The sequence below is a fragment of the Cinclus cinclus genome, chromosome 3 (assembly GCF_963662255.1).
Source record: "Cinclus cinclus chromosome 3, bCinCin1.1, whole genome shotgun sequence".
In the NCBI taxonomy this organism is placed as follows: Eukaryota; Metazoa; Chordata; class Aves; order Passeriformes; family Cinclidae; genus Cinclus; species Cinclus cinclus.
This window is the reverse complement of record NC_085048.1, coordinates 100,991,021-101,017,011: the sequence shown is the minus strand read 5'-3', so window position 1 is coordinate 101,017,011 and position 25,991 is coordinate 100,991,021. Positions and strand designations below refer to the sequence as shown.

At 44.9% G+C, this 25,991-nt stretch overlaps 1 protein-coding gene across 1 annotated transcript in view; it reads right to left on the bottom strand.

Annotated features, from left to right (window-relative positions):
• The window catches only part of MACROD2 (mono-ADP ribosylhydrolase 2), an 869,266-nt gene that overhangs the window by 840,108 nt on the left and 3,167 nt on the right, over nt 1-25,991 (bottom strand). Inside the window, exons 2-3 of the mRNA XM_062489395.1 lie at nt 25,603-25,719; nt 537-644 (exon numbers count right to left, since the gene is read on the bottom strand). Of these exons, the coding sequence (XP_062345379.1) occupies nt 537-644; nt 25,603-25,719 (225 nt within the window). The remainder of the gene's footprint in view (nt 1-536; nt 645-25,602; nt 25,720-25,991) is intronic.

Sequence of the window (25,991 nt, the reverse complement as noted above, 5' to 3'; positions counted from 1 at the left end):
AGCTGCACATGTGGAAACAGTCTCTGAGCACAAAGAGGTACTAAAACACTTAATCTGTAGATCATGGCCAACCACCTGAAAAATACCATCTCCCAACAAGAAAGCAAATATGAAAACTACATAAACCAAATTCTGTTTTCCTATCACCTTGTTAAAGTCCTCATATTACCTGGCCCAAAAGACGCTTGATTTATAAAAGCAGACTGGAATGTACCACATTATCTTAGTAACAAAAATGAGCCTTCTACAACGCAAAGTGCGAAGTCTGAGCTAACCAAGTTAAGTCAAAAGATGGACACAAGACCATTAATTTTTTCCATGGTCACCATGCTATAAAAGTTTCACAATAATCCTTGCCACAGTAAATGCACACAGGATGAATAGATGCAATATGAGCAAAATGGGGGAAATCTGTATTTTCCAACAGATTTCCACAGGATGCACCAATTTTAGGCGACTTTTCAGAGTTCATGCTTGTACCATGGAGCTAGAATGGATTTTCAAGACATAGCTACGTAAAATACTTAACTACCTACCAGCATTAACAATGGCATCAACCTCAAGCAGTGTAATGTCACCTCTATAGAGAGAAACTTTCTCACTCAGACTTTTCTTCCCTTGCATATCTTCTTTAGCATTTTCACCTATAAACGAAGAGAGGAGAAAAATCAGGTTATTAGTGTGGGTCCGAGGTCATTATTTACAAGCCCTGAAGAGGCAGCAGTCCAGTGACACTGCTGCTGTCATACTGCAGCATCTTTCGGTTTCACCTCGAGAGGGCACTGGTAACCCACAGAGACACCAGCACTGTCCTAACACATAGCCAGACAAGAAGCCTGGAAAAAAATTTACACAAATTTTCAACTTGAAGCTCTGTCACCTTAAATTGCTCAACTGGGAGAAGGCAGGTGGTGAAGACAACATACACTAGTTTGCAACAGATTCGTAACTAAATAATGTTACCATAGGTCCCTTATTTCTGTAAACTCAGGAGATTTTCATCACTTCATGATGAAATCACTTCATTTATATCAAATTCAGGCTATGGAACAGCTCAGTTACCTTGAACCCTTGCACAAACATACAGCCCAAAGCTTCACCAAATTAGACATGCACATCACCAGAAATGAACTGAGGAAGGAAGATTATTAAAATAATTTTTACTATTACTTTTTAAAAATTATTCCCCACATAAGTCTCAAGAAGCTTGAGTTCATCTGTTAGTCAGAAATAGAACTTATATGCTGAGGTAACAAAGTGTGAATCAATTTCAAATCTTCACAACAAGTGATGTTCGTTGATAAGCAAAAAGAGAGCTCAATATTTAGTGAGAAAGTAGAAGCAGTCCAAACAAATTTGTCTCTCTAGTCTTACCCTCTATTTCCATCAGCTCAAGAATAACAACTTGGACATATCAGCAGATCCTTGCTGAGTACATCCCCAAGCTCCTGAGTCCTGTCCCACAGTGGCAAAACAGGGCAGCAGGCTGAGACAGCCGGTGCCTCAGACCCTCTGGCCTGGCCTTGCCTTGACATTCCCAGGCTCTGGCTGCCAGGCAACAGACTTGTGACACGGCAGCCGATGCCACCACCTCGCTCAGAGCCCGTGGGCACTGCTCAGCTCAGCTCGGGCTGAGGGCCAGCGATTGCAGCTCCTCAGGCAGCTCTGCCATGCTCCGCCCGGGGCTCTCCGTGCTCCTGGGGCTCTGCGTGGCCTCGCTGCTCCCCGGCACCCCCAGGGCTCACAGCTGGGCCGCCAGGAGCACGGCCCGGCTGCCCGTGCCAGCCCAGCACGGGCAGCAGCGTGGGGACACCGGCACAGGCAGTGCCAGCCTGTGGTCCCTGCAGGGGCATCGCTGCACCTTCTTAGCCCTGACCCTGCTGCTCGCCGTGCTCTGCCTTGGCCGCAGCCTCTGGAGAAAAGCCCAGAGGCGGAGGAGAGAGGTGAGGGATGGGGACCAGGCAGGTGGCATGGTGCCCGGGGCAGGGAGCTACAACCTGTGGGGTGAGGAGTGCCAACCCCTGTGGAGAGGAAAGCCTGGGCGGGATCCTCTGCCTCTTCCCAGCCCCGTGCCCCAGCCCAGAGGCAGAGGTAGGGCTCAGCTCCCTTCCTCCCAGGAGGAAGCAAGGGCAGGCTGAGCCACCTGAACAAGACAGAACCTATCCGAGGGCTTCTCCACACACCCTGCAGCCTGGGACAGCCCAGCCAGGCCCCGGATTCCCCAGGAGAGCCCGAGGGGGCCCAGCCCCCCACAGCCCCCGTGCCCCTTTCATTGTGCTCCCGTCCCTGTGTCTCCTAGCAGAAGGCCTGGGCACGCTCAGCCTGGACAAGGAGCTGCTGCCTGGCTGACTGCTCCCCCGTCAATGACGAGGTGCTCTGCCGCCAGCAGCAAAACTCTGCTTCCATCAAGAGCCTCCTGAGGCACCTGCGCCAGCGCTGCCTGCGGGGGGTCGCACTCCAGAGAGGAAGGAACAAAGTGGGGAAGGACTTAGACGAGGAGGCAGCGCTTTTCTCTCATTGAAAAAACAGCACCTGCTAGGCAAATGGAGCAACGTACTGCAAGATTACTCTGCAGCTTATTATTAAAATTATTTACTAAATAAAACAGCTTTTACTTCTGCTTTAACTTTAGTCTTGCAAGCAAATTGTTACTCTTATGACAAAGTGAAGTCAGTGGCCACTGAATCACGAAGGATGGAGTTGATTCTGATATATCCTTTCCAAAATTTGGGGGTTTAGGCTATTATTGACCACACACAAAGGTGGAAACACTGCTGTACGTCCTCCTCTTGTCCCCTCCTCCTCCTCAGCCTCAGTATTACATTACAGCTGAAAATCTTCACCAGAAACAGTTGAACATTCAATGTCCCACCCCCATTTTTTCCCATCTAGATCCAGCCATCATCTTCTACCCCTCTGTCTATATAATCCAATTTAATTTAGCTTTTCATCCTACATCATCCTTTGGTCCTTCAGTCATGTTCAAAACATCTATAGAGTCCACAGAGCCACAGCTTGAAGTATGATGAGGCTGATTACCTGAGCTCTTGACACCAAGTAGAGAACATAGGCAGTCCTAGCCCTCAGCTTTGTTTACAACTCCTTCCAGATTGCTCTTAAGGAAAATGGCCTTTACAGCTTGCACAAGGGTAGAAAATTACATTAGACTTGAGTCCACAAAATCTGCACTTCAAAAGAAAACAGGTAAAGTTCATCAGAACCAAGTGGCCAAGGGACTGTCAGAACATCTCACTAGAGGGAGCCCCCAGCCAGGACATAAACGTACTCAGCTGGTGCAATTGGACAAGGATGGCACAAACCTACAGCGTTGGAAAATCAGCCCTGAAACTCCATCACTGCTCAAATAGATAGAATTTTAAAGTCTAATATACTTTAAAGTATATGAATTTTTTAAACAGGTCCCAAGCACCCAATTACAGAAATCCCTACAGCAATACTGAAGAGCTTATCACTAGAGGGAAGAGAAAAACCTACAGCTTGAAGAGTTTATTACAAAAAACTTGCATTTTTAAACAACTGTTAATGAACAAGTAGAGCTCACACGAAGTAGTAAAAATAGGTATCAAAGCCCCATAGTTTAAAGCAATACCTATGGCAAAGCAAGTCTCACAGGCTCACACTATTATAAGGGAGGTTTGTTAAACAAGTCACATGATTAATTTCTCCTCAAATTCATAAAAACATGTAGCAGAGTGGATTGAAAGGGAAAAACTGAAAATAGGAGAGTTCCATCAGTTCTAGTCAGCTTTAGACTCCACAGCTGAAGGAAGTAAATTAATTCCAAGTTCAACAGAAGTAAGTCTGCCCACTACCTCATCCCTGGTACAATAGCTGCTAACAGAGATGCATCCCCACAAGGAAGGCTTCTCTAAGTGGATCTGGAAAAAGAACCTGAGTGAAGGAGACAAGAATCACATTATCCCCAGACAAGAGGCAGCCCTTCCATTCCTGGAAGAATCCTCAGCAAATACTTGACTGGGACACTAAGGACTTTTCTTGGGTTGCTGAAAACACAAAGGAGATAAGCGAGCTTTAAGATTGCATCTGACCCTGCTTGGAATGTGCAGCAGCAATTCTGCTACACATTCTGTTCTTATTCCTTTCAGTGTCTATTTTTTTTTCTTACTTAACACTTTGTTTCCATTAATTTCCTGTACAGACTAAAAATGATGAACTATTGGCAGTTACTAATCTCACATCTAACACAACTTTCCATTCCGTTTGTTTCTGCATAGGCTTATGGAGCATTAGAAAACACAGATTGTAAGACCTGTAATACTACAGGTCTGCTTCTACTCCTACTAAGCCTGGATGATTGTACAGGAAAGGCAATTGCTTATCTAAATCAAGATAAGCATTATTTCCATATGTTCCATCACCAGGGGAAAAGTGTTCACAGATGCACTGTAGTACTTCAGATTTGTAGTACAGATTTGCTCTATCACTTCTTGGACTTAAATGAGATCAGAACATGAGCACAAGGAACAAACATCTGTTGTAGACAAACCGCTTTTGACCCAGCCAAAAATGCAGCACAACATGCAAGTCAAAAGCATTTAATGATGAACACCAACACCTTCTCCCTGGCTGCACACTCTGCCAATATAGTCTTGTTTCAGCTAATTACCAGGTGCCATAATTGGATGAGCTGAGGACTACAGCCAAGTTCCAAACTCCAGAGACAAACAGACACCACCAATCACAGAATGGATGTGGTTGGGTGGCACCTTTAGTGATCAAGTCTCCCAGAGCAAGTTGTCCAGGACCCTGTACCAGTTGAATTTAAAGTATCTCCAAGATAGAGATTCCACAACCTCTCCAACTAACTTGTTCCAGTGTTCAGCCAGCCTCATAGTATGTGTGTAGTTTTGGTTTTCAGTGCTCAGAAATAATTTCCTCTTTCAACTTGTGCCTACTACCTCTTATCCTGCCACTGTTTACCACAGAGATGAGTCTTTTACACACTCCATTCTATAAACACTGATCAGATCCCATCTGGGGTATCTCTTCTTCTGGCTGAACTTGAGTTCTCTCAATCTCTCCAGGCACAGGAGATGCTCCAGCCCCCTAATCATGTTTTAATCATCTTGGAGGCTCATCTGGTGCATGAACAACACTTCCCAGTTCTGCACCACCACCCAAGGTCACACTTTTCCTCATCTTCCAGGTCAGGAGGTCATGGTATTTCCTATTCAAGGTTCTATAGGAGGCAGGAAATATTCCCCCATCTGAGGGGCTATAACTCAGCCCTGTACAACTACCCATAAAAGCCCCGTGCTCACTCTCTCAGGCCAAGTTTAACATAGTGATATGGCTACCAGCAGCCCTTATACAACTTTGTAAGTGTGAGCCTTGACTTTTCAGCCACATATAAATGGGAGCTACTGAAGACATTTACACATTACAGACAGAAAGAGTGGTGTACCATGAGAATTGATCAAAACACCCAGTCACTCTGAACAACCCACACAATGCTCATGCAAAATACAATTTTCTTGAGTTACAAGGTCTTGCATAGTCCTCAAACAACCTTCTTCTCAGTCTATCCCACACAGCTTTCTATATCCCGAAAATAACAAAATATGAGAGGCAAAAAACCTTCTAAGTCTGGGAGACAAATAAGTAGAAGGAAAGGAAGAGTCTGCCTTTTTTATGAAGCTTTTGTAAACCGAGAGAAAAAGAGTTGGTCTAGAATGCTAAAGTACCAAAAAACAAAGTTTGAGAAAGTAGTAACAACAAACAAGGCGAACAAGAACAGGAATACATTCCCAATTCTAATCTGTGATGCACCCTTATCTGCAGGGACATGCAACTGTCAATTCATAAATCAGAGTCTTCTCACTACAGCAGCATGCACATTGACAGCAAAAAGACAACATAAGTAGGCTGAGACCCTTGGGTATTTGTGTGTTTACTTGGAGAGTCAGCATCTAGCTGCTCTGCTTGCTAGAGACTTCATGATTTAGGGTCCATAGGAAAGGCTGCTGGTTCAGCTGTGACTCAGGAGCTGTGTTTTGTCTGTGTGAAGAAATCCATTCAATCATTGTCTTGTTTGGTTGGTTTTATAATGTGGGCTTTCAGAGGGATTCCAGATTTTGTAATGATACAGTGGAATTAAAATGCTGCTGGATATGGTATTTTGCTAAGTTCTTGCCCAAGCTTGATTATCAGTACCTCACTCCAACTGATACCAGGAATTTCAATATAGATTCTTCTCAGTGAATGGCAGCCTGAGTTGTCCTGAAGTACATCAAATGGTCAGCCAAGGTTCCATGGAGGCAAGAACTACACTGCATTGACTCATCCCTCTACTAGAGAGAGCTCGTAATTAACAATGGAGGTCCAAAAATGGAGATACACACATGACCCTGCTTTAGATCACTGTTCATTGCCCCATTAGTATGCTGATAATTGTCCTCTAGGAAACCAGAGGACTACAGGTGACTCTGCTTCACTGGATTCCTTCCAAGACAAAGCAGATGTCTCCATTGCAAGAGCTATGTCACAGCATTCATACAACTATTCCTGGTGTGTTCAAATTGGTCCAGTAACACTTGGGATAACTATGAGTCTTCATCCAAAACATACATATCACCAGCAGTGCAGCATTCCTCCACTCACCGTATAAACTGTCTGGAAAAAAAATGAGTTTTCATAACCAAACAGATATTTACCTTACCAAAATGTGAGAACCCATTTAAATAGGTGAGCACATACAGCATCAAGGAGAAATAGTTTATAAGTTTAGTAAGTTTATAGTGGGGAACCACAAATTCATTACTTTCATACATTAATTTATTAAGCTGTCAGACAATTTTTATTCTACGTTTTCTGCTTTTTTAATTCTCTACATCATTGCTGAGCAATGATTTCTCTAGCTGAGTATTACAGGCTTTTGTAGTACTTGCAGTACAGCTTGGAATTAAAATGTTACTGCCAGAAAACTGCAAAACATGTGCAAAACCATCAGCAAATATTTCATGGCATTGTCATTCAAAAACCTCTCTGTCTGACATAGAGTGACAACAGCTTAGCAGGTGGGAGAAAGAACTTCAGTTTTCTAGTATCAGGACAGGTAAGTAAGTGTTGGGGTTTAGGACTTTTTCCTTTTGTTCTTTCAGGGAATTTTCTCCCCTATGTTGCTAGGAGACAAAAATGACTGGGTACTTGAGAGACAAAAGAAGTTGCCAAGCTCAGGAAAGGGGTACAGCTGGCTACTCTCTTTACCTGGCGGCTCCTCTGGGAAGGGCAGAGGTATCACTAGATTTGGGCTGGGGGAAGGGGTTGGGTGCAGCTCCTAGCTTTCTCTCCTGCTCTTGGTATTTGGAGGGGAAACAGACTGCAGTTGCTGTGTGAAGAATTTGCTACCACTGCAGGGTTCTGTTTCCTGCTGCCTTCTCCTACCATGCATGGAGCTCTGCTTGTAAGGGCAGCCTTTGCATTCCAACCTTATTAACACCTGACCTTACCAAAGGCCCCCTCACCATCTCCTGGAGTGCCTCAGGGAAAATCCCGGGATACCCAAGCCCCTTCCCCTCCAAAGGAGCCTCTCCCTGCCCTGTTCCAGAGCCAGACAGCTGCTGCCCAGCCCCTGCCTTTCTCCTGCCACTGCCCCGGGGTTTTTGCTACTGTAGCCACTCACCCCTTGTCTGCTTGGACACCACTGTGGTTCCAGCTACAGCTGAGGAGTTTCTGATACATCTCACTTACCATTCCAGGATTTTGCTCATCCCTGTCATTCCAGCTTGCTGCTCAGAGGTTCCTGCTACAGCTCATTTCACCATCCAAAGGGCTACCAGGAATGGCAGCCCCATGGGATTTGTAAAGGCAGCGCCTTTTCCATCTCCCTCCTTGCAGCCCACCCGCCATTGCCTCGTGAGGGAGAGGCGGCCGAGCCCGCGCCACAGCGCCCCCTGCAGGAGCGGGGGAATCATCGCCCCCACTCTGCCCCGCCGGGAGCCACCAGCGCCCCCTGCCGGCTGTGCCTGGAACTGCACCAAAGGGGAAAGTGCCCACGGCCGAGAGAGAGCGGCTGGGACTGGGTTTGTGCTTCTCTCGGGTGCTGCTGCTGTTTGCTGGTTTTGTTTGCCTTGTTATCCGTACACACACGAGTAAAGAACTGCTACCCCTTTCCCATATCTGTGCCTGAAAGCCCCTTAATTTCAACTTATAATAATTTAGAGGAAAGGGGATCAAATTCTCCATTCTAAGGGACATTTCTGCCTTCCTTGGCAGACACCTGTCTTTCAAACCAAGACAGTAAGTTTTCATGCAGGTGCAAAAGATGACTACTCATTTGTGTTGCAAGTCATGCTTGCTTCATTCAAGGACTTAAAAAATGGAAATTAATACAAACTCAAAAGCAATTAAAAATTCACTAGCAATTAGCAGAAAGATCTATCTCTATCTTCTTTTATATATCTACCTAGAAATACAAGACACACCAAATCTCAAAGCCTTTTAGTCAATATGAGAATATCTGTGTTCATCACCTATTCTCCTGTATTTAATTATTGCATTACACTTGCAATCCTTCCCCTGCAGGAACACTGGTGGGAATGCAGAAAGAGGGGGAAAAAACAGAAAGGAACTCTACCTTAAATACAACTGACCCATATTCGCAGTTACAGCCACATGAATTCTCGGATGTGCATTCAGTGGATGTAGATTCATTAGGAAATCCCACCAAAGGAAGCACTGCAACACCACAATGCATTGGTAAGCGAGCAGTGGAGTCCCTTACACAGAAAAGGTTACACTGAACACGTGTAGACTGAACAGTGTAGGCTGAACTTCAACTACAAGTCATACCTAAACAGCAAATGAAAACCACAGAATTTGGACCACCTTTACAGTCCAACCGGCCACACCAAGGAGACAATCATAAAAAGCTCATCATTGCATAAACAAGCCTTTTTGAAAAAGCAAAGGGCAGAATAATGCAGGAAAATGTTCTAAAGGACAGAGGTGCAACCAGTTTCTTCATATCTACACTTTTCTCATGCCTATGCTGCATTAGAGATGGACTGCATCATTTGGACAGGAGCCTTTGGGTAAACACTAGAGCAGTTAAAAAAACTCTTTTCTTACAGAAAATTTAACCACCAACTCCCATTGTTGCAAAGGTGCTTGCAGAAAACTACTCCCACTCTCAGAAATAAATGCATTGGCAACATCAGCACAAGGCTGAACGGTTTCATTTCCCAACATGTGCATTCTATAGCATCCCATCCCCAAAAAAACAACTGAAAACTCTGGTGAAGGCCTTTGTCACTGACACATTTCTGCAAACATGCCAAGTCAATATGCAATAGCCTGCAAGTCTCGGGACAATCTCTGAGCACAAATATCCTGCTTCTCTCTCACACTACACTATGAAATAGAAAATATTTCTCAATATCACTTCAATGTTTTTTAAACCTGTGCAAAATCCAAACTTAACATCTTTCAACTGGATTGTTAAGTGTTGGGGGTTGGTTTCTTTCCCTTTTCCCTCTGTGGAATTTTCCCCATTGTCATGCTAAGATACCTGTTGACTGGGCCCTGGTGACAAGGGGGAGGGGACGGGAGGGAAGAAGCAAGGCCCGCGAGATTCAAACAGCCAGAAGAGGAAGCGGAAGGCTGGGCCTCGGCCCATTCCCCCTGCGGAGATCGGACGAGAAGGACGATCGCTGCCTCTCCTCCATCTCCGCCATCCCAGCGTCGGGAAACCACTATCAGACCCTGCCCTGCTGCCTTCTCGCTGTGAACTACCACCATCCAGCACTCTGCTGAGCACTAGGACCGACACCATGAGCAGAGAGCTCTCTCTCTCCATCTCTCTCTCCCCCTGGGACAGCGCTGCCATCACCCCCAGCCCTCCTGCGGCTCTGCGGGACCCGCCCGCCCCCAGCACCGGGAACTGCAGCTCAGGGAAAAGGTGCCTGCAGCCAAAAAACACTGGGACTGAGTTACTGTTCTGTTTGTGGGTAATTTCATAGCTGCTGTTGTTCTTGTTTGTCTTGTTAGATATAGTAGTAAAGAACTGTTATTCCTACCCCCATATCTTTGCCTGAGAGCTCTCTTAATTCCAAAATTATAATAATCGGAAGAATCACAATTTTTTTTCAGTCCAAGGGGAAGCTTCTGCTTTCCTCAGCAAACACCTGTCTTTCAAACCAAGACAGATTTTGGCCGCCCAACGTGGGGCCCGAGAGCATTGAGAGAAAAGGGTAAAAAAGGAATAACAGTTCTTGAGTTACCTCAGTTTTGTGTTAGGTGGCATCATGTTGTCCAGCTTACCGTGGTTTGGGCTCCATGTAGCCACAGCTTTATCTCTCCCATTTGCAATCCCTTACTTGAACATGGGTCCTATAACTCAGGCGGCTGTGACTATTATACAGTTCCTTTTGTGGGCTGATAACGTGACAAATTCATGGATTTTTAACTTCCTCTGGAAGGTGGGCACATGGATTCGGAGCTATCACAGTCTAACTGTAAGTTTTTGGGGTTACTTTAATAATGGTACATACTGTGAGGATATGACACCAGGGAAAATTTTGTCCCAACCACTTACACAGTTTTTTGGGTCTGCTCCACCAGCTTTTGAGGGGTTCAAATCTCTTCTAAGCAGTAATGATGTCATACAGTGGCTGACATTGCTAATAGGCCTTGTAAACCTGGTCTATTTAACATTCCGAGATGAGAGGAGATTGACTTGGATGACAACCCTGATACGTCCCCCAAGGAATAGGGATCCTGCCCCAGAGCCTGGCTCTGCCCCAGAGACTAAGGACTCTGCCCCAGAGACTAAGGATGTTGCCCCTGAGCCTGATTCTGCCCCAGAGCTCACCTCAGAAAGGAACCATCCAGAGTGGGTGGGGTTTCTAGTGAAGGAGATGGGCCAAATGCTGAAGGAGTACCTTTCCCCAGCTCTTGAGAAACTCTCCCTCTGCCTTAAAGAGGGAGAACCTGATGGTGCAGCAGTGGAACCCACAGATGTTACATCTCTCCAGGCTCCAGCTGAACTGCAAGGGCACTCACAGCCAGCAGTAGTTGCCCCTGTGGAAACTAGAAAGTCTAAGGTGAAAACAAAGCACCTGGATAATAAGGATCAGAAAGCAGGGCCCTCACAACCAGCAGGGGAGCCAGAGGTTGAGATCGTCACAGAGTCCCTGTCATACGAGAGTCTCCGTAATCTGCGTAAAGATGTTGTATGGAGGGGCCGTGAGGCTTTTACAACGTGGTTACTGTGGGTCTGGGACCTTATGGGTACAGGTGTGCAGCTGGATGGTACTGAGGCAAGGAATTTGGGACCCCTGACCCAGGACTCAGGTGTGGATCACATATTCGTAAGGGAACCAGGCCCCCTTTCCCTCTGGGAGTGGCTTTTAATGAGTGTAAGAGAGAGGTTTGTCCATAGAGAGAGAATGCAGGAGCATCACCATAGAATGCGCTGGAAGACCCTTGAGGAGGGGATCCAACAGCTGAGAGAAGTGGCAATACTGGAGGTACTCTTTGGGAGGGGTGGACAACATGACAATGACCCCGACAAGGTCAGGTGCACAGGGCAGATGTTGTGGAATCTGGCACACCTGGGGCCATCTCAATACACCACATTCATTGCAGCCATTAATGCTGACACCAACCACGAGACAGTGGGTTCTGTTGCCAATAGGCTCAGGAATTTTGAGAGTATAATGAATGGCCCAATGCAGGCTCAGGTCTCTGCCGTGATTAGGGAACTCAAAGAGGAGATGAGAAAGATGAGGGAGGAGATGAAGAAGGTCAATGCAGCACCAGTGCGAGTCACAGATCCCAGAGTTAAAGCCCAACGTCCCCCAGCTAGGGAGAGAGGATACACCCCACGAGCTGACCTGTGGTTCTTTCTGCGTGACCATGGGGAAGACATGAGGAGGTGGGATGGGAAACCCACTTCTGCCCTGGCAGCACGGGTGCGTCAACTCAGGGAGGGAAACACTAACCAAGGGAGCTCCACGAAAGTGAAGGTAGCCTCAACTTCCCATAACCAAGATGCAGGGTATTACAAAAGGGAGGATGATTTGTCAGATCCCCTTGAGGGAACCTCCAACATGTATGCCCAGGAAGGAAATAATAACCAGTGCTAGAGGGGCCCTGCCTCTAGCCAGGGAGAGGCACGGGAAAACCGGGTCTTTTGGACAGTGTGGATCTGATGGCCTGGCACATCAGAGCCACAAAAACATAGGGCATTAGTTGACACTGGTTCACAGGTCACCGTAATACCATCAGAACATGTGGGGGAAGAGCCTGTTTCTATTGCTGGGGTGACAGGGGGATCACAGGAATTGACTTTGCTGGAGGCTGAGGTGAGCCTGACTGGGAAGGAGTGGCAGAAGCATCCAATTGTGACTGGCCCAGAGGCACCATGTATTCTAGGCATAGACTTCCTGAGGAATGGCTATTACAAAGACCCAAAGGGACTCAGGTGGGCTTTTGGAATAGCTGCTGTAGAGCCAGAAGACATTAAACAATTGAACACCTTGCTTGGACTGTCAGAGAACCCATCTGCAGTGGGACTCCTGAAGGCGAAGGAGCAGCAAGTGACAATTGCCACCTCCACAGTGCACCACAGGCAGTACAGGACAAATCGAGATGCCGTGATCCCCATCCACAAGATGATCCGTGAGCTGGAGGGCCAAGGGGTGGTCAGCAAAACCCACTCACCCTTCAACAGCCCCATCTGGCCTGTGTGCAAGTCTGACAGAGGATGGAGATTGACTGTGGACTATCGTGCATTGAATGAAGTGACTCCACCGCTGAGCGCTGCCGTGCCGGACATGCTGGAACTCCAGTACGAGCTGGAGTCCAAGGCAGCAAAGTGGTACGCCACCATTGACATTGCCAATGCATTTTTCTCCATTCCTCTGGCAGCAGAGTGCAGGCCTCAGTTTGCTTTCACCTGGAGGGGCGTGCAGTACACCTGGAACCGACTGCCCCAGGGGTGGAAACACAGCCCCACCATCTGCCAGGGACTGATCCAGGCTGCACTGGAAAAGGGTGAAGCTCCAGAACATCTGCAATACATTGATGACATTATTGTGTGGGGGGAACACGGCAATGGAAGTATTTGAGAAAGGAGAAAAGATCATCCAGATTCTGCTGGGAGCCAGTTTTGCCATCAAGAGGAGCAAAGTCAAAGGTTCCTGGGAGTAAAGTGGCAAGACGGGCGGTGTCAAATCCCCACTGAGGTCATCAATAAGATCACCGCGATGTCTCCACCAACCAACAAGAAGGAAACACAAGCTTTCCTAGGTGCCATAGGCTTTTGGAGAATGCACATTCCTGAGTACAGCCAGATCGTGAGCCCTCTCTACCTGGTCACCCGGAAGAAGAACGAATTCCACTGGGGCCCTGAGCAGCAGCAAGCCTTTGCCCAGATCAAGCAGGAGATCGCTCATGCTGTAGCCCTCGGCCCAGTCAGGACGGGACCAGAGGTGAAGAATGTGCTCTACTCTGCAGCCGGGAACAAGGGCTTGTCCTGGAGCCTTTGGCAGAAGGTACCTGGTGAGACCCGAGGCCGACCTCTGGGATTCTGGAGCCGAAGTTACAGAGGGTCTGAAGCCAACTACACCCCAACAGAGAAGGAGATCTTGGCTGCTTATGAAGGAGTTCAAGTTGCCTCAGAGGTGATTGGCACAGAAGCACAGCTCCTCCTGGCACCCCGACTACCAGTGCTGGGGTGGATGTTTAAAGGGAAGGTCCCCTCTACCCACCACACCACCGATGCCACATGAGCAAGTGGATTGCCCTCATCACACAGCGCGCCCGTATCGGAAACCCAAACCGCCCTGGGATTTTGGAAATAATTACAAACTGGCCAGAAGGTGCAAATTTTGGTCTTGCCGATAAAGAGGAGCAAGAACAAGTGACCCGGGCTGATGAAGCCCTGCCATACAACCAACTGCCAGCAGATGAAACTCGCTACGCTCTTTTCACTGACGGTTCCTGTCGCATCCTGGGGATGAACCGCAAGTGGAAAGCAGCCGTATGGAGCCCCACACGACAGGTTGCACAAGCTACTGAAGGAGAAGGTGGATCAAGTCAACTTGCTGAACTCAAAGCCGTTCAGCTGGCCCTGGACATTGCTGAAAGAGAGAAGTGGCCAAAGCTTTACCTTTACACTGATTCATGGATGGTAGCCAATGCTCTGTGGGACTGGCTGGAAAGATGGAAAAAAGCTAACTGGCAACGTAGGGGAAAACCAATCTGGGCTGCTGATGAGTGGAAAGACATTGCCAGTCAGGTAGAGAAGCTACGCGTAAAGGTCCGTCATGTAGATGCCCATGTCCCCAAGAGTCGGGCTAATGAGGAGCACCAACACAATGAGCAAGTAGATCAGGCTGCAAGGATAGAGGTGTCACAGATAGACTTAGACTGGCAACACAAGGGAGAGTTGTTCCTGGCTCGATGGGCCCACGATGCCTCAGGTCACCAAGGCAGAGATGCTACGTATAAGTGGGCACGAGACCGAGGGGTGGATCTCACCATGGACAGTATTTCCCAGGTTATCCATGACTGTGAGACGTGTGCTGCCATCAAGCAAGCCAAGCGAGTGAAGCCCCTCTGGTATGGGGGGCGGTGGTCCAAATATAAGGATGGGGAGGCCTGGCAGATTGACTACATCACACTGCCTCAGACACGCCAAGGCAAGCGCTACGTGCTGACCATGGTGGAAGCCACCACTGGATGGTTGGAGACCTACCCTGTGCCTCATGCCACTGCCCGCAACACCATCCTGGGCCTGGAAAAACAAGTCCTTTGGAGACATGGTACCCCTGAGAGAACTGAGTCAGACAATGGGACTCATTTCAAGAACAGCCTCATAAACACCTGGGCCAGAGAACACGGCATCGAGTGGGTGTACCACATTCCTTATCACGCACCAGCGGCTGGGAAAGTGGAACGGTGCAATGGGCTGCTTAAAACCACCTTGAAGGCACTGGGTGGGGGGACTTTCAAGACCTGGGAGATTAATCTACCAAAGGCCACATGGTTAGTGAACACCCGAGGTTCCACTAATCGAGCAGGCCCTGCCCAGTCTGAGCCCTTGAGAACACCAGATGGGGACAAGGTTCCAGTGGTGCACATGAGAGGTATGCTAGGAAAAACTGGGTGAACCCTGCCTCCAGCAAAGACAATCCAATTCGTGGGGTGGTTTTTGCTCAAGGGCCAGGTTGTACCTTGTGGGTCATGCAAAGGGATGGAAAGACCCGATGCATACCCCAAGGAGACCTTGTTTTAGGGTGAACTACCTACAATACTGTGCCTGTATCTGTAACTGTATGGATGTCTATAATTTGAAGATTTTAATTTGATGTAGCATGATGGTAGGGGAAAATTCGGGGTGGATAATGTTGGGGGTAGGTTTCTTTCCCTTTTCCCTCTGTGGAATTTTCCCCATTGTCATGCTAAGATACCTGTTGACTGGGCCCTGGTGACAAGGAGGGGGAGGAGAGAGAGAGAGGAGGTAAGCCCCGCGAGATTCAAACAGCCAGAAGAGGAAGCGGAAGGCTGGGCCTCGCCCCATTCCCCCGCGGAGTTCGGACGAGAAGGACGATCGCCGCCTCTCCTCCATCTCCGCCATCCCAGCGTCGGGAAACCACTATCGGACACTGCCCTGGTGCCTTCTCGCTGTGAACTACCACCATCCAGCACTCTGCTGATCACCGGGACCCACACCGTGAGCGGAGAGCTCTCTCTCCATCTCTCTCTCCCCCTGGGACAGCGCTGCCATCACCCCCAGCCCTCCTGCAGCTCTGCGGGACCCGCCCGCCCCCAGCACCGGGAACTGCAGCTCAGGGAAAAGGTGCCTGCAGCCAAAAAACACTGGGACCGAGTTACTGTTCTGTTTGTGGGTAATTTCATAGCTGCTGTTGTTCTTGTTTGTCTTGTTAGATATACTAGTAAAGAACTGTTATTCCTACCCTCATATCTTTGCCTGAGAGCTCTCTTAATTCCAAAATTATAATAATCGGAAGAATCACAATTTTTTTTCAGTCCAAGGGGAAGCTTCTGCTTTCCTTGGCAAACACCTGTCTTTCAAACCAAGACATTAAGCCTTCCCTCCATCACAGAAGAGCATTTTCTGGGCATTTTAAAAAATAAGCAGCACTTCCTACAGGGCTGAGAAATTTTTTCTCAATTGGATTTTCCAAATGCACATCAGCTGGATGTCCTCACATGGAGAAAGTCACGTATCACTTCACAGAGTAGCTACTACCATTTAATGGTTGGAGTCAATGAAATTAGGGGTCTTCCGTCACCTTAACAATCTTCCAATTCTACACCACAATTATTCAGACCCTCACTGACTTGTTAAGAGACATTTCTACATGCTGAGCAGTTTGGGTCTACTGAATCAAAAAAAGGAATCCAGACTTACATTATTTCCAGTGACTGGGGTTTTAACACGTGTGTAATCAAGTGTTCAACTGTGCATGAAGCAAATGCAGCTACACATACCAGTTAGTTAACATGATGCAAACAGAGAGGTTGGTGAGCTTAAACTGTGCCAGTGATGCCCCAATACCATCCAGGGAGTTGCAGTATCACTACTTCCTTTGAGTGTGCCCTTAGTTTTCAAACTTGTTGCAAGCCTCCCACACCCAGAGTTGGGTGGTCTACCCTGTATCATCACTAATTATAAAGACCCAGGCAGCAAATCCTAGTTGAGGCAGTAGTTCAGCACCTTCATAAATACCGGTCATATCTAAGCTACATCAAATTAAACCAAGCCATACCAGTCTCCACCTGTCTAATCAAAAGAGTGTTCCATCTTCTACAGAAGGACATCAGCTTTTTCCACCTGCATTTGAAAACATCTTAAAAGCCACACAGGCAGGCAACAGATCCACCTTAGCAAGCCATGACAAGGATACAGTTGAACAGCTTGGTTTTGGCCTCAACCTAATCATAGCCACATGGCTTCTAATCAGGTTGGCACGTTGGCTCACATCTGTCTGCAAAAGACTGTGAGGACACATGCCACAATCCAGCATAAATTATAGACTAGGGCACTAGCTAATTACCATACTGAGCAAAGCGAGATTACTTACTGAAATTACCTTTTGTAGAGCAATACATTAATTTCGGGGTTTGATCCTTCAATCCCCCACACTTGAAAGAAGCTCACCCTTTATATATAAAAAGAAGTATGGAAAAAAAAAAACAGTAATTGAAGAAAAGACAAGCCAAAATACATAACCTGTTACTTTTCCCCTGCATATCTTAAACTATCTTACTGAAGTCAGCCAGCAAAATATTCCAAGCTGGAACCTACAATTTTTCTCAGCAGTTTCTGAGGAACAGCACATCCCAATTTAAAGCATCACTGCTGCTAAGGCTGTCCTCCCTCACACCCTGAACAAGCCTGCCAGCTGACAGCACACTGCATCATCTTGACTTCCTAACTCTACTAAGTACTTCCTTAGGGACCACTGCACAAGAGTTCAGCCCAGTGACATTCAGCTGCCACAAAACAAAACAAAACAAAAAAAAATTGTTTCTCATATTGCACAGGACAGAAGCTTGAAAGTTATTCATCTGGTCAAGAATCAAGTCACCAGTAATTAAACATTAAAACTATTCTTTCTGGCAAAGATGTGCCTACCTTCCCTTTGCATCTCCAAAAGTCCACCAAGAGCTTGCAGAGCCTCAATAAGGACACCAATTTATCAATTTATTGTTGAGAGCAGCATCCTTTCCTATGGTGAAATTTTCCCCCCTCAAGGAGCTGTCTGCCACTGTAGATAAGACAGATTTCTCAGCTGCATGCAGAAGAGCCACAAAATAATAACTCCATCCAGGACCTGTATAAGCTTAATGCTGTATTGAAGCTACCTTGTTAAAAAAGTCACAGAACAGCATCTTAAAGAGAAGTCATCATCTTAATTACATCAAAGACAAGTGATTTACTTTCTTAGAGAGAGGATTAGCTACACTGGATTTTCTGTTCTTAATCTATATAAACAGATCTGAACTTTTTAATAATCTTTATCTCATACTTGCTGAAAGAAAGGAACTTTTTGTTTTTCTCAGAAACACTTTAATGCAAACTGTAGAACAAGCATCATCTCTTTGGCAGCTAATCCATCCTATGAAGGTTATTCGTGTGAAACTCAACAGAAAATTACAAGGTCAACTTGATGAATACATCTTCAGTCTTTCTCTTTACTGTAGTTTCCCTCCACCCCCTTACACTAAACACACTAATTTATCTACATGTATCAGGGATAGCAGTAACTAAAGAGAATTCAGTTCCAGAAACAAATGAACACATACACACAGATTATTGCTCACAGTTTATGCTCAAGTAAACTAAGACCTGAAGAGTGTAGTGGTTTTGGTTTGCCAATCTGAATTTCCCCAGTCAATGCACCAGACCAGGGTCTAAGGCCAGCCAAATGCCAGTGCACTCACTAGAATTATTATTCATTTTCTGCTGCAAGACAAGGTTAGGAGAGTAAAGCAGGCTCAAAACTGTAAAAGGCATAAAGAAAACTTTATTAACAGAACTAAAAGAAAAGAAGCAGTAATCAGAATAAATTTCTAGACTACTTCTCATTCCAACTCTTTTTGGTTTTTTTTTCTTCTACTGACAATGTAAAGAGACAAATTTGGTACTTTCAGTCAGTTTACCACTTTTAAAAGAATCTTTCTTCAGTTCACTTAGAAGAACCTAAGAGTCTCTCCTGCCATGCCATTGAGACTTTTCCACAAGAAACAGCCCTCTCATTGTTTTAATTTTCACGAATAGCAGCCACCCAGAAATCTGCAATCATGAACCCCCTTCCCATGGTTTGGTAGTCTTCCCACAACTACCACCATGGCTCATTTCAGCATATTGGAGTGCAATTTTAAGGATAAGCTGTTCTAGTATAGAACCAAAAAATTCTCTTCTTTTATGTCTGGGAACAGAGGTTTTCTTCTTCTATCCCTGGGGCAAAGTTTCTCATCTCTCTCTGTTCAAACTTCTCTTTAGATCACAGCTACTTCAACATCTGCTTGCTTCAACACTGGTGCCTCTGCTCACAGCTGTAGTTAGAACACTACATCCCCCACTACAATGCATTCCATGAGTTATGGGAAAAAAAGGTCTGATGTATCAATTATATCTCCACCATAGCCTTACAAGAGAATTTCAGCCCAAGGCTAAGGCATCTCTTCATTCTCCTCCCATCTGGGATTTGACTCCTTCTTCACTGACCTCACTGTTTCCATGTTGTTTTTTTTTAATGTGTCTTCACCCTTTCCTTTTTCTCTCACTCACAGGATTGGTGTCTGCAAGTTTCATCTGTGCACTGAGTTAATACCTCACCCAGGCCTGCGGATGGCCATGTGATCTCTGCGGGCAGAAGCTGCTCTGGCTGCATGGATGTTTTCTGGCCCCTTCTTTCCACAGTTGATTCCAGCTGCGGGGCTGGAATTCTGCGCAGGGCTGCTCTGTTCTTAGCCGCATGATTTTCCACAGTGCCAGCAGGATGGCTCAGCAGCTCATGGCCAGAGTGGGGCCTAGCTCAATTCCACCCAAGGCCAATTGGACCTGGCCTGGCCTGGTGGCTGTGGTTGGAACCCAGCAGCAGCAGAATCTCAGCTAAGCTGTGCCATGGGCCAACCTGGCATGCAGCAGAGCATGGCCTGGCCTGGCCAGCATCCAGTTACCTATTCAAAGGCCAGAAGCCAGAGTTCTTCAGGGGGCTTGTTCATCTTTAAATGAGATTTCACAGAGGTGTATTCAGCTCTCCTAAGTGGTTTAACAGGATGTCAGTATTCAAAACTAGACAGCTGATTGGTTCTGTCACATCCAAAGGAAGCTGCCAAGGTCCTTACAGAGAATCACTTTCATAGCTCGCGGATTTTTTCCTTAACTAAAAACCAGACTACGTTAAACCATGACAAAGAGTTACATCCATCTCTGTACTGTGTAAGTCTATCTTCGGCAATCAATAGCCAAGGTATGCATTGGGAAAGCCAGAAGGGTGTGTGGGGTCACCAGATCATGGTCAGATTTGTACTACTCTGCAGCTTTGTATCTGTTCAGCACACATCCTGAAAGGGCAGCCAAGAGCATGAGCAAAGAAGAGCACACAGGCATCTGGTTACACCCTCCTGCCCTGGCTGTCTTGGATATCTGTTGCAGCCAAATACCAATGCAGCCTTAAAGATACTCCACATTATGCCATGGGCACACAGACTCCTGGACACCTTCAGCATAGACTAAGAAGCTGCAAACATGGTTTGCTCTTCTTACCCCTCTAATTCCTTTGCTGCTTCCTTGATATGCATATAACATGGACAGAGAGCAGAACTGAGCAAACAGATTTTCAGCCACATCCACAAAAAGCATGTTAATTTCACAAGTATTCAAAATTATTAATTACCATGATCCTCATACATTTCACAGACACCACAGCTGTTAGTTTCTTCATGGTGCTCCCCAGCTATTACACGCAGCAATTAATAAGCATTGCTCTCCATGTGCATCTAGGAGACAGTTTTCTAACGTTAAACACACCAGTCTTGAAGAGACCTGGTGATAAGATATTTAGCATGAGTAACAGTGGTATACAAACACATGAAAAGAAAGGACAAAACCCAACACAGCACCACAGCACGAGACTAAGCAAAGTTGGAATTCACATTCAGGGCCACAGGTAACAGAGGAGACGCTGAACAGTGGAACACAAGTTATTGCTGCTTTCTGTGTGTACTCAGCAGAAAAACTGCTGCACTCTGAACTTCATCAAAACAAGAGTTTCAGTAGCAAAAGCATCTATTTTTTGAGAAATAGAAAAAATTACACTAAGCCATCTCAATTTACTTTCATCTGTCACTCAGCCAAAAATCTGTTATAAAGACAGTTGTTACCACCATTGTAAGAAAAAAATCTCAATTAAAGCTGATGGACTTGGATTTTTGGTGGGAGAATGGTCTTGAAGCACACAGGTTTCATACAGCTCTTACTGACTGGATTTGTGATTGTCAAACTTGTCTAACAATCTCAATGTTCTAGCTGAACATAAATTCTTTCTCTGCATAAATCACTCATAATATTGAGTGGTTTGGAGACATGCCATTTCTTACTTGTCTGGCTGAAATGTTGGTCAGAGCTCAGTGCTACCACACATTTTCTTTTCACCATGAAGCATTTGGAGTTTTTCATTTACACACTCTGTCTCTGTACTCCTGTGTCAACCCACTGTGAATATTTAGAAAGCTACACATTCATAATACAATGCTGTTCTTATTAAATCCAAACCTTATTATTATACATAAGCTCCTCAGAGTTAAAATAGATTAATTTTAATAGCTTAAGCCATATAATTTTCTTTTAAAACTAGCAAATTAAAAAGATTCAGACTGCCAAAACATCTAAACATATTTCAAGACTTGTTTAAAAGGACTGCAGACCTCCTTCATTTTAAATTCATCCTATGAAAAGTAGTTCTTACCACTAGCAAATCACCACCTGAATTTGCTGTTTTCTTGGCATCACTGTCATATCAATGAATTTCAAGGGCTGCAAGAGTCAGGAGGACTATCAGCTGCCTGGAGTTAAACAATATCACTTATTCCATCTTCTCAATTACGCAATTAGTAGAACAAATGCCTTTCTACCAGTGACACACAAAACTCAGCAACAACAAAATTCTCAAGACTCTAATTTTTAAAAGTTTTCCAGAAAGTTTTCAGAAGTCATCTCTCAAATTCACCACTGCAGAGTAAAGATATCTTCAGGAATTAGTGTGTACCCAACAAAAAAATTATTATGTATTTAACTTCAAAATACACACTATTTGTTAGTCTGCATGGTGGCATTTTATTCACTGAGCAACATTAGCTCCTGTTGCTGTACAAGATGAGTGCCTAACAAAGTGGTATGTGATAAATAGCATTGAAACAAAGGGATATAAATTCCAGAGCTTCATAAAAGAAGTTCATTCTTCACATGTTGTCAGGAAGACACTCTATTTCAAAGTACATCAGAAAACAGATGAGATGTGCGTGCTTTAGGTGTATCTGAAGGATAACAAGCTGGAAGAATTATGTGTTACAGAATATTTACATTATCCAGGTCTCTATGGTAAGCTCATTCTTTGTTTCCAAAGTGGGCAACTCCTCATTTCCTTAATAAATACAGTTAAACCAGAGAAAGCTTATATTTACAAGACCACTTCAAGAACAAAAGTTTTGTTTTCCTACCACTCCCTCTTGTCATTAAAGAGGGCCACTTGTCACTAACTGTCCCTTTTCCTTCCACTGCTGCAACACCTGACCACCAAGATCCACTTGTGCAGCCTGGCAAGCAGCACATCAAAAAAATCAGGGGTGTTGACAGTATAGCCCTTCTGGAAACAAACATACCCACATCAGATTGCTTCCCTTAGCTCAGGGAAGTAGGCACCATGCTTAGTCTTTGCATTCCACATTGTGCCACCTTCCCAAAACCAAGACTTAACATAAACATTGACCAAATTCCATGCCAAAACATACACCAACCTAATTTCTTATGGCTAGTCACAGCCATGTGAGGAGACCTGCAAAAAATGTAGGTATTTTTTTTAGTCACAGAAGAGCATTTTAAAAGACGCTGCCTCTTTGAACTTTCAAAGTTTCTTAATAGCTTTGCTGCTACAAAAAGACAAAGCCCTTCTCAGCTACCACTCAGAATTCAGTAACTTTACTGCTCAGGAGCCTTTATATAGATACACATCCCTCTGTTATGTTGCATTCTATTACAAAGATTTTTGTCCTTGCCAAAACACCAAACTTCCACCAAGCTTTGCTGGTTTTCTTCAGAATTTAGTTCTGAACACAACTTCTACCAAAGAGTGAAGGAGGGATAGGAAAAAACTTTGTTCCAGAAACTGTTCTTCTAATTTGCCAACAAAGAGCACCCATGAAGTACTCCAGCAGTGAGACTGGCTCCTTCCCAATATGAACCTAACTTCAGTTTGCATCTTTCTGCATAAAGTCTTCCATGTAACAAAAATGTATGCCTAACTAGAACCTCCCAATACCCTCCAGTGAGTCACTCAAAACATTTAAAAATGGGCATTGTAAAGATTTTATGTTGTACATGTGAATTTTCCTAATAGCCAGTACAAAAATTTGTGCAGTACTGAACACCTGTAATCTGCAGCTGATTACCGAGTGTCTATGGGGATGGCTGCCAGCTCAAATGCTACGCCTTTCTCCTACAACTTCCAACTCCAGCAGCTGATTGATTGTGCCTGCTTCACTTGATTTGTTCTTGGTTGCTTTCTTGATTTCTCCTCATCACTCTTCCTGAACAGCCACTCTGTGCTTTACCAATCAATCTGTCATTTCTTTACTGTATATGGTATTGTAAGTGAATTGTAAAGAACTTTTTCCAAATTCCCTATCAGTTGTTGTTTTGGCTTGACAAATACACAGAAGATTTTATTTTCACCATCACCCCCCTTCAGACCTCTTCACTTTGTCAGTGCAGGCAACCACCTTTCACCTGAAGAAAATATCAGAACTTGAACATGGTGCTGTCAGATCATCACCGATTCCATCACGCCTGAGGCTTCACTTTTTCTCTCCAGAATCTCATTCAGGCTGTACCTGTAGCCCCCTGTACATGCCATCAAACAGAGCAAAAGCTCTCATCAGCAATAAGATTTAAATTCTAATTTTTCTGCAATTCAGCTCAAAAAGACACCTTTTAGACACACTTAATACCTTCAGAACAGGGTCAACATTTAATAGAAATAGGTTGAAACAGATGCAGCAATAGTCACATTAACACACATATTGCAATTTCCATAATCAGTTGCAATGTAGAAGCATTTCAGCAGCCCAACCTGTCAGAAGTTCACTATTACACATGGCTTGCTTACAACAAATACATCAAAGAAAAAGAGTGACTGCTGACATTTTCTCCTGAATGTACAGTGTAACAAAATCTTCAAGTAGCAGAGAAGTGCTCAGCACAACTTTGGCCTTCCAGCATTTTTTTGCAGTGTACTTGGTACTAACAAAAGGAACACAAGAGTAGCTACAAGGAAATAAATTCACCACTGCCATGATTCTATACCCACATATTAGACACTGACATTTTGCTTCTGGGAAGTGTTAAAGCAATCACAACGTAAATCTACACCTTGTCACTTTCAGCAGCCCAAGTAATGCAACATCTGTAAATTTCAGAGCTTTATAGAGAATCAGAAAGTAGCTGGAATAAAAACATAGTTTGGGCAAGGAGGGATAAGGAGTCCCTCAGTCAAACCACATGACATACTATATATTCCCACATACCACAGGCCTCCAAAAATCAACTTGCAAGAAGTCAGGTAATCTCTTATTTTTACACAGCCTTTGTTTTCTAAATGGACAGGCTTTCTGATGCCACAAGATAGAAATGACCTACTCAAATGGGAGAAAGAGATCTGTGGGTACTGATGTAATACAGTTACTCATCAGGGCTGAAGAGCTAAGCAATCTCTTGACATATTTTCACTTGGAAAGTTATTCCAGATGCTTCTAGGAGTCGACAACAGCAATAGCTGCTTTTGACAAGGATATCCGAAAATCTGTGAGCTCCTTCAGATTGTGCTAAAATAAGTGTCACAGCCTTCCAGTTTAAAAACAGCTGATTAACTCCAAGCCTCATTTCACCTGGACTATCACCATAAAGACCATGTTCACCTGCAGCCACAAAGTTACTTTACACACCTCTTCACCCAGGCCACCATAATAACAAGAGTCAGAAAATTAGTCCTATATTTGCAAGGGCAGGAAGCACTTTAGGTCTCACAGTTAGTTACTCCTTCAAAAAAACACAGGTTTCAACCAAGTAAGATAGCAAGACACAGGAAAAAAAAGGAAAAAAAAAGAGGAGGAGGAAGAAACCAGCTCAGAAGCCATCCCTATTCCTCCACACCCTTGTGTTAATGAAAGGGAACTAGACAAAAAAAACAAGGCACTGTTACAAAATTACTTGCAGAGTAGAGAAGTCAGTAAGCAAATAGAATTGACATTTTTGGTCAATTCTCACCGTAAGTATTTTGACAACTCCACTGGTGATCACAGTCATGATAAGGCTGCACGTGCCCAGGAAATGGGAATTAATCCAAGCCAGACTGGTGCTCCTCAGCCCAAGAAAGCAAGCAGTACCAAAAGTAAGGGAAGCTTCATCTTGTTCAGTTTCTGGATTCTTAGAAAACAACACAACTTGCACACTTCCCCTCTGCTTTTCGGTCACCTGCAACACTGTTTCGCCCAGATTCCCTGTATCATTATGCTCAGTAAGTTTCAGCACAGCTGACTGATGGAGTACCTGGACAGTAAGACTCATGCAGAGATCTATTTCACACACTTAAGGGTTAGTGACTCCATCTGGGGATACCAGCAACGTTCTGGAACACTAGTGAAGCTTGAACAAATTTTTTTGGGGTTTTTTCACCCACATCCCAATTTTAGGCTATCACAAACATATCACAACAACATGGGTTCTAAGTCTTGGCCTTCCTAGAAGTAACTTCAGACTGAGCAAACAGAGTGGTCTGTATTTTAAGATTCCCCCACTTCACTTACCATCACTTTCACTCTTACTTTTCAAGTCTTCCATCCATGTTGGAATAGTTTTCAATGCAACATAATCCCCCAAGTACTCTTTGCGTCTTTCTTCCAAGGTCATCTTCAGCAAACGCTCTGTTTAGGGGAAAGAGAAATAAGAGAAGTTTTGGAAGCTTTCACACATTGTTGCATATGAGCCACACAGTGACCAATGCCACTTTAATTCCTGTATCAGAGAACAGCAACTTTAGTAGGGAATTGTTGTTTTATAGGGAATTTTCAGGTATGCAGGTCTGTTCTGTAGCTTCCGCATTTGTAAACCAGAACTAAAAAAAAAAAAAAAAAAAAAAAAGTTCAAATAAAGGCAGGGAACATGGTAGGAAACTAACAAAATGCTACTACATAAC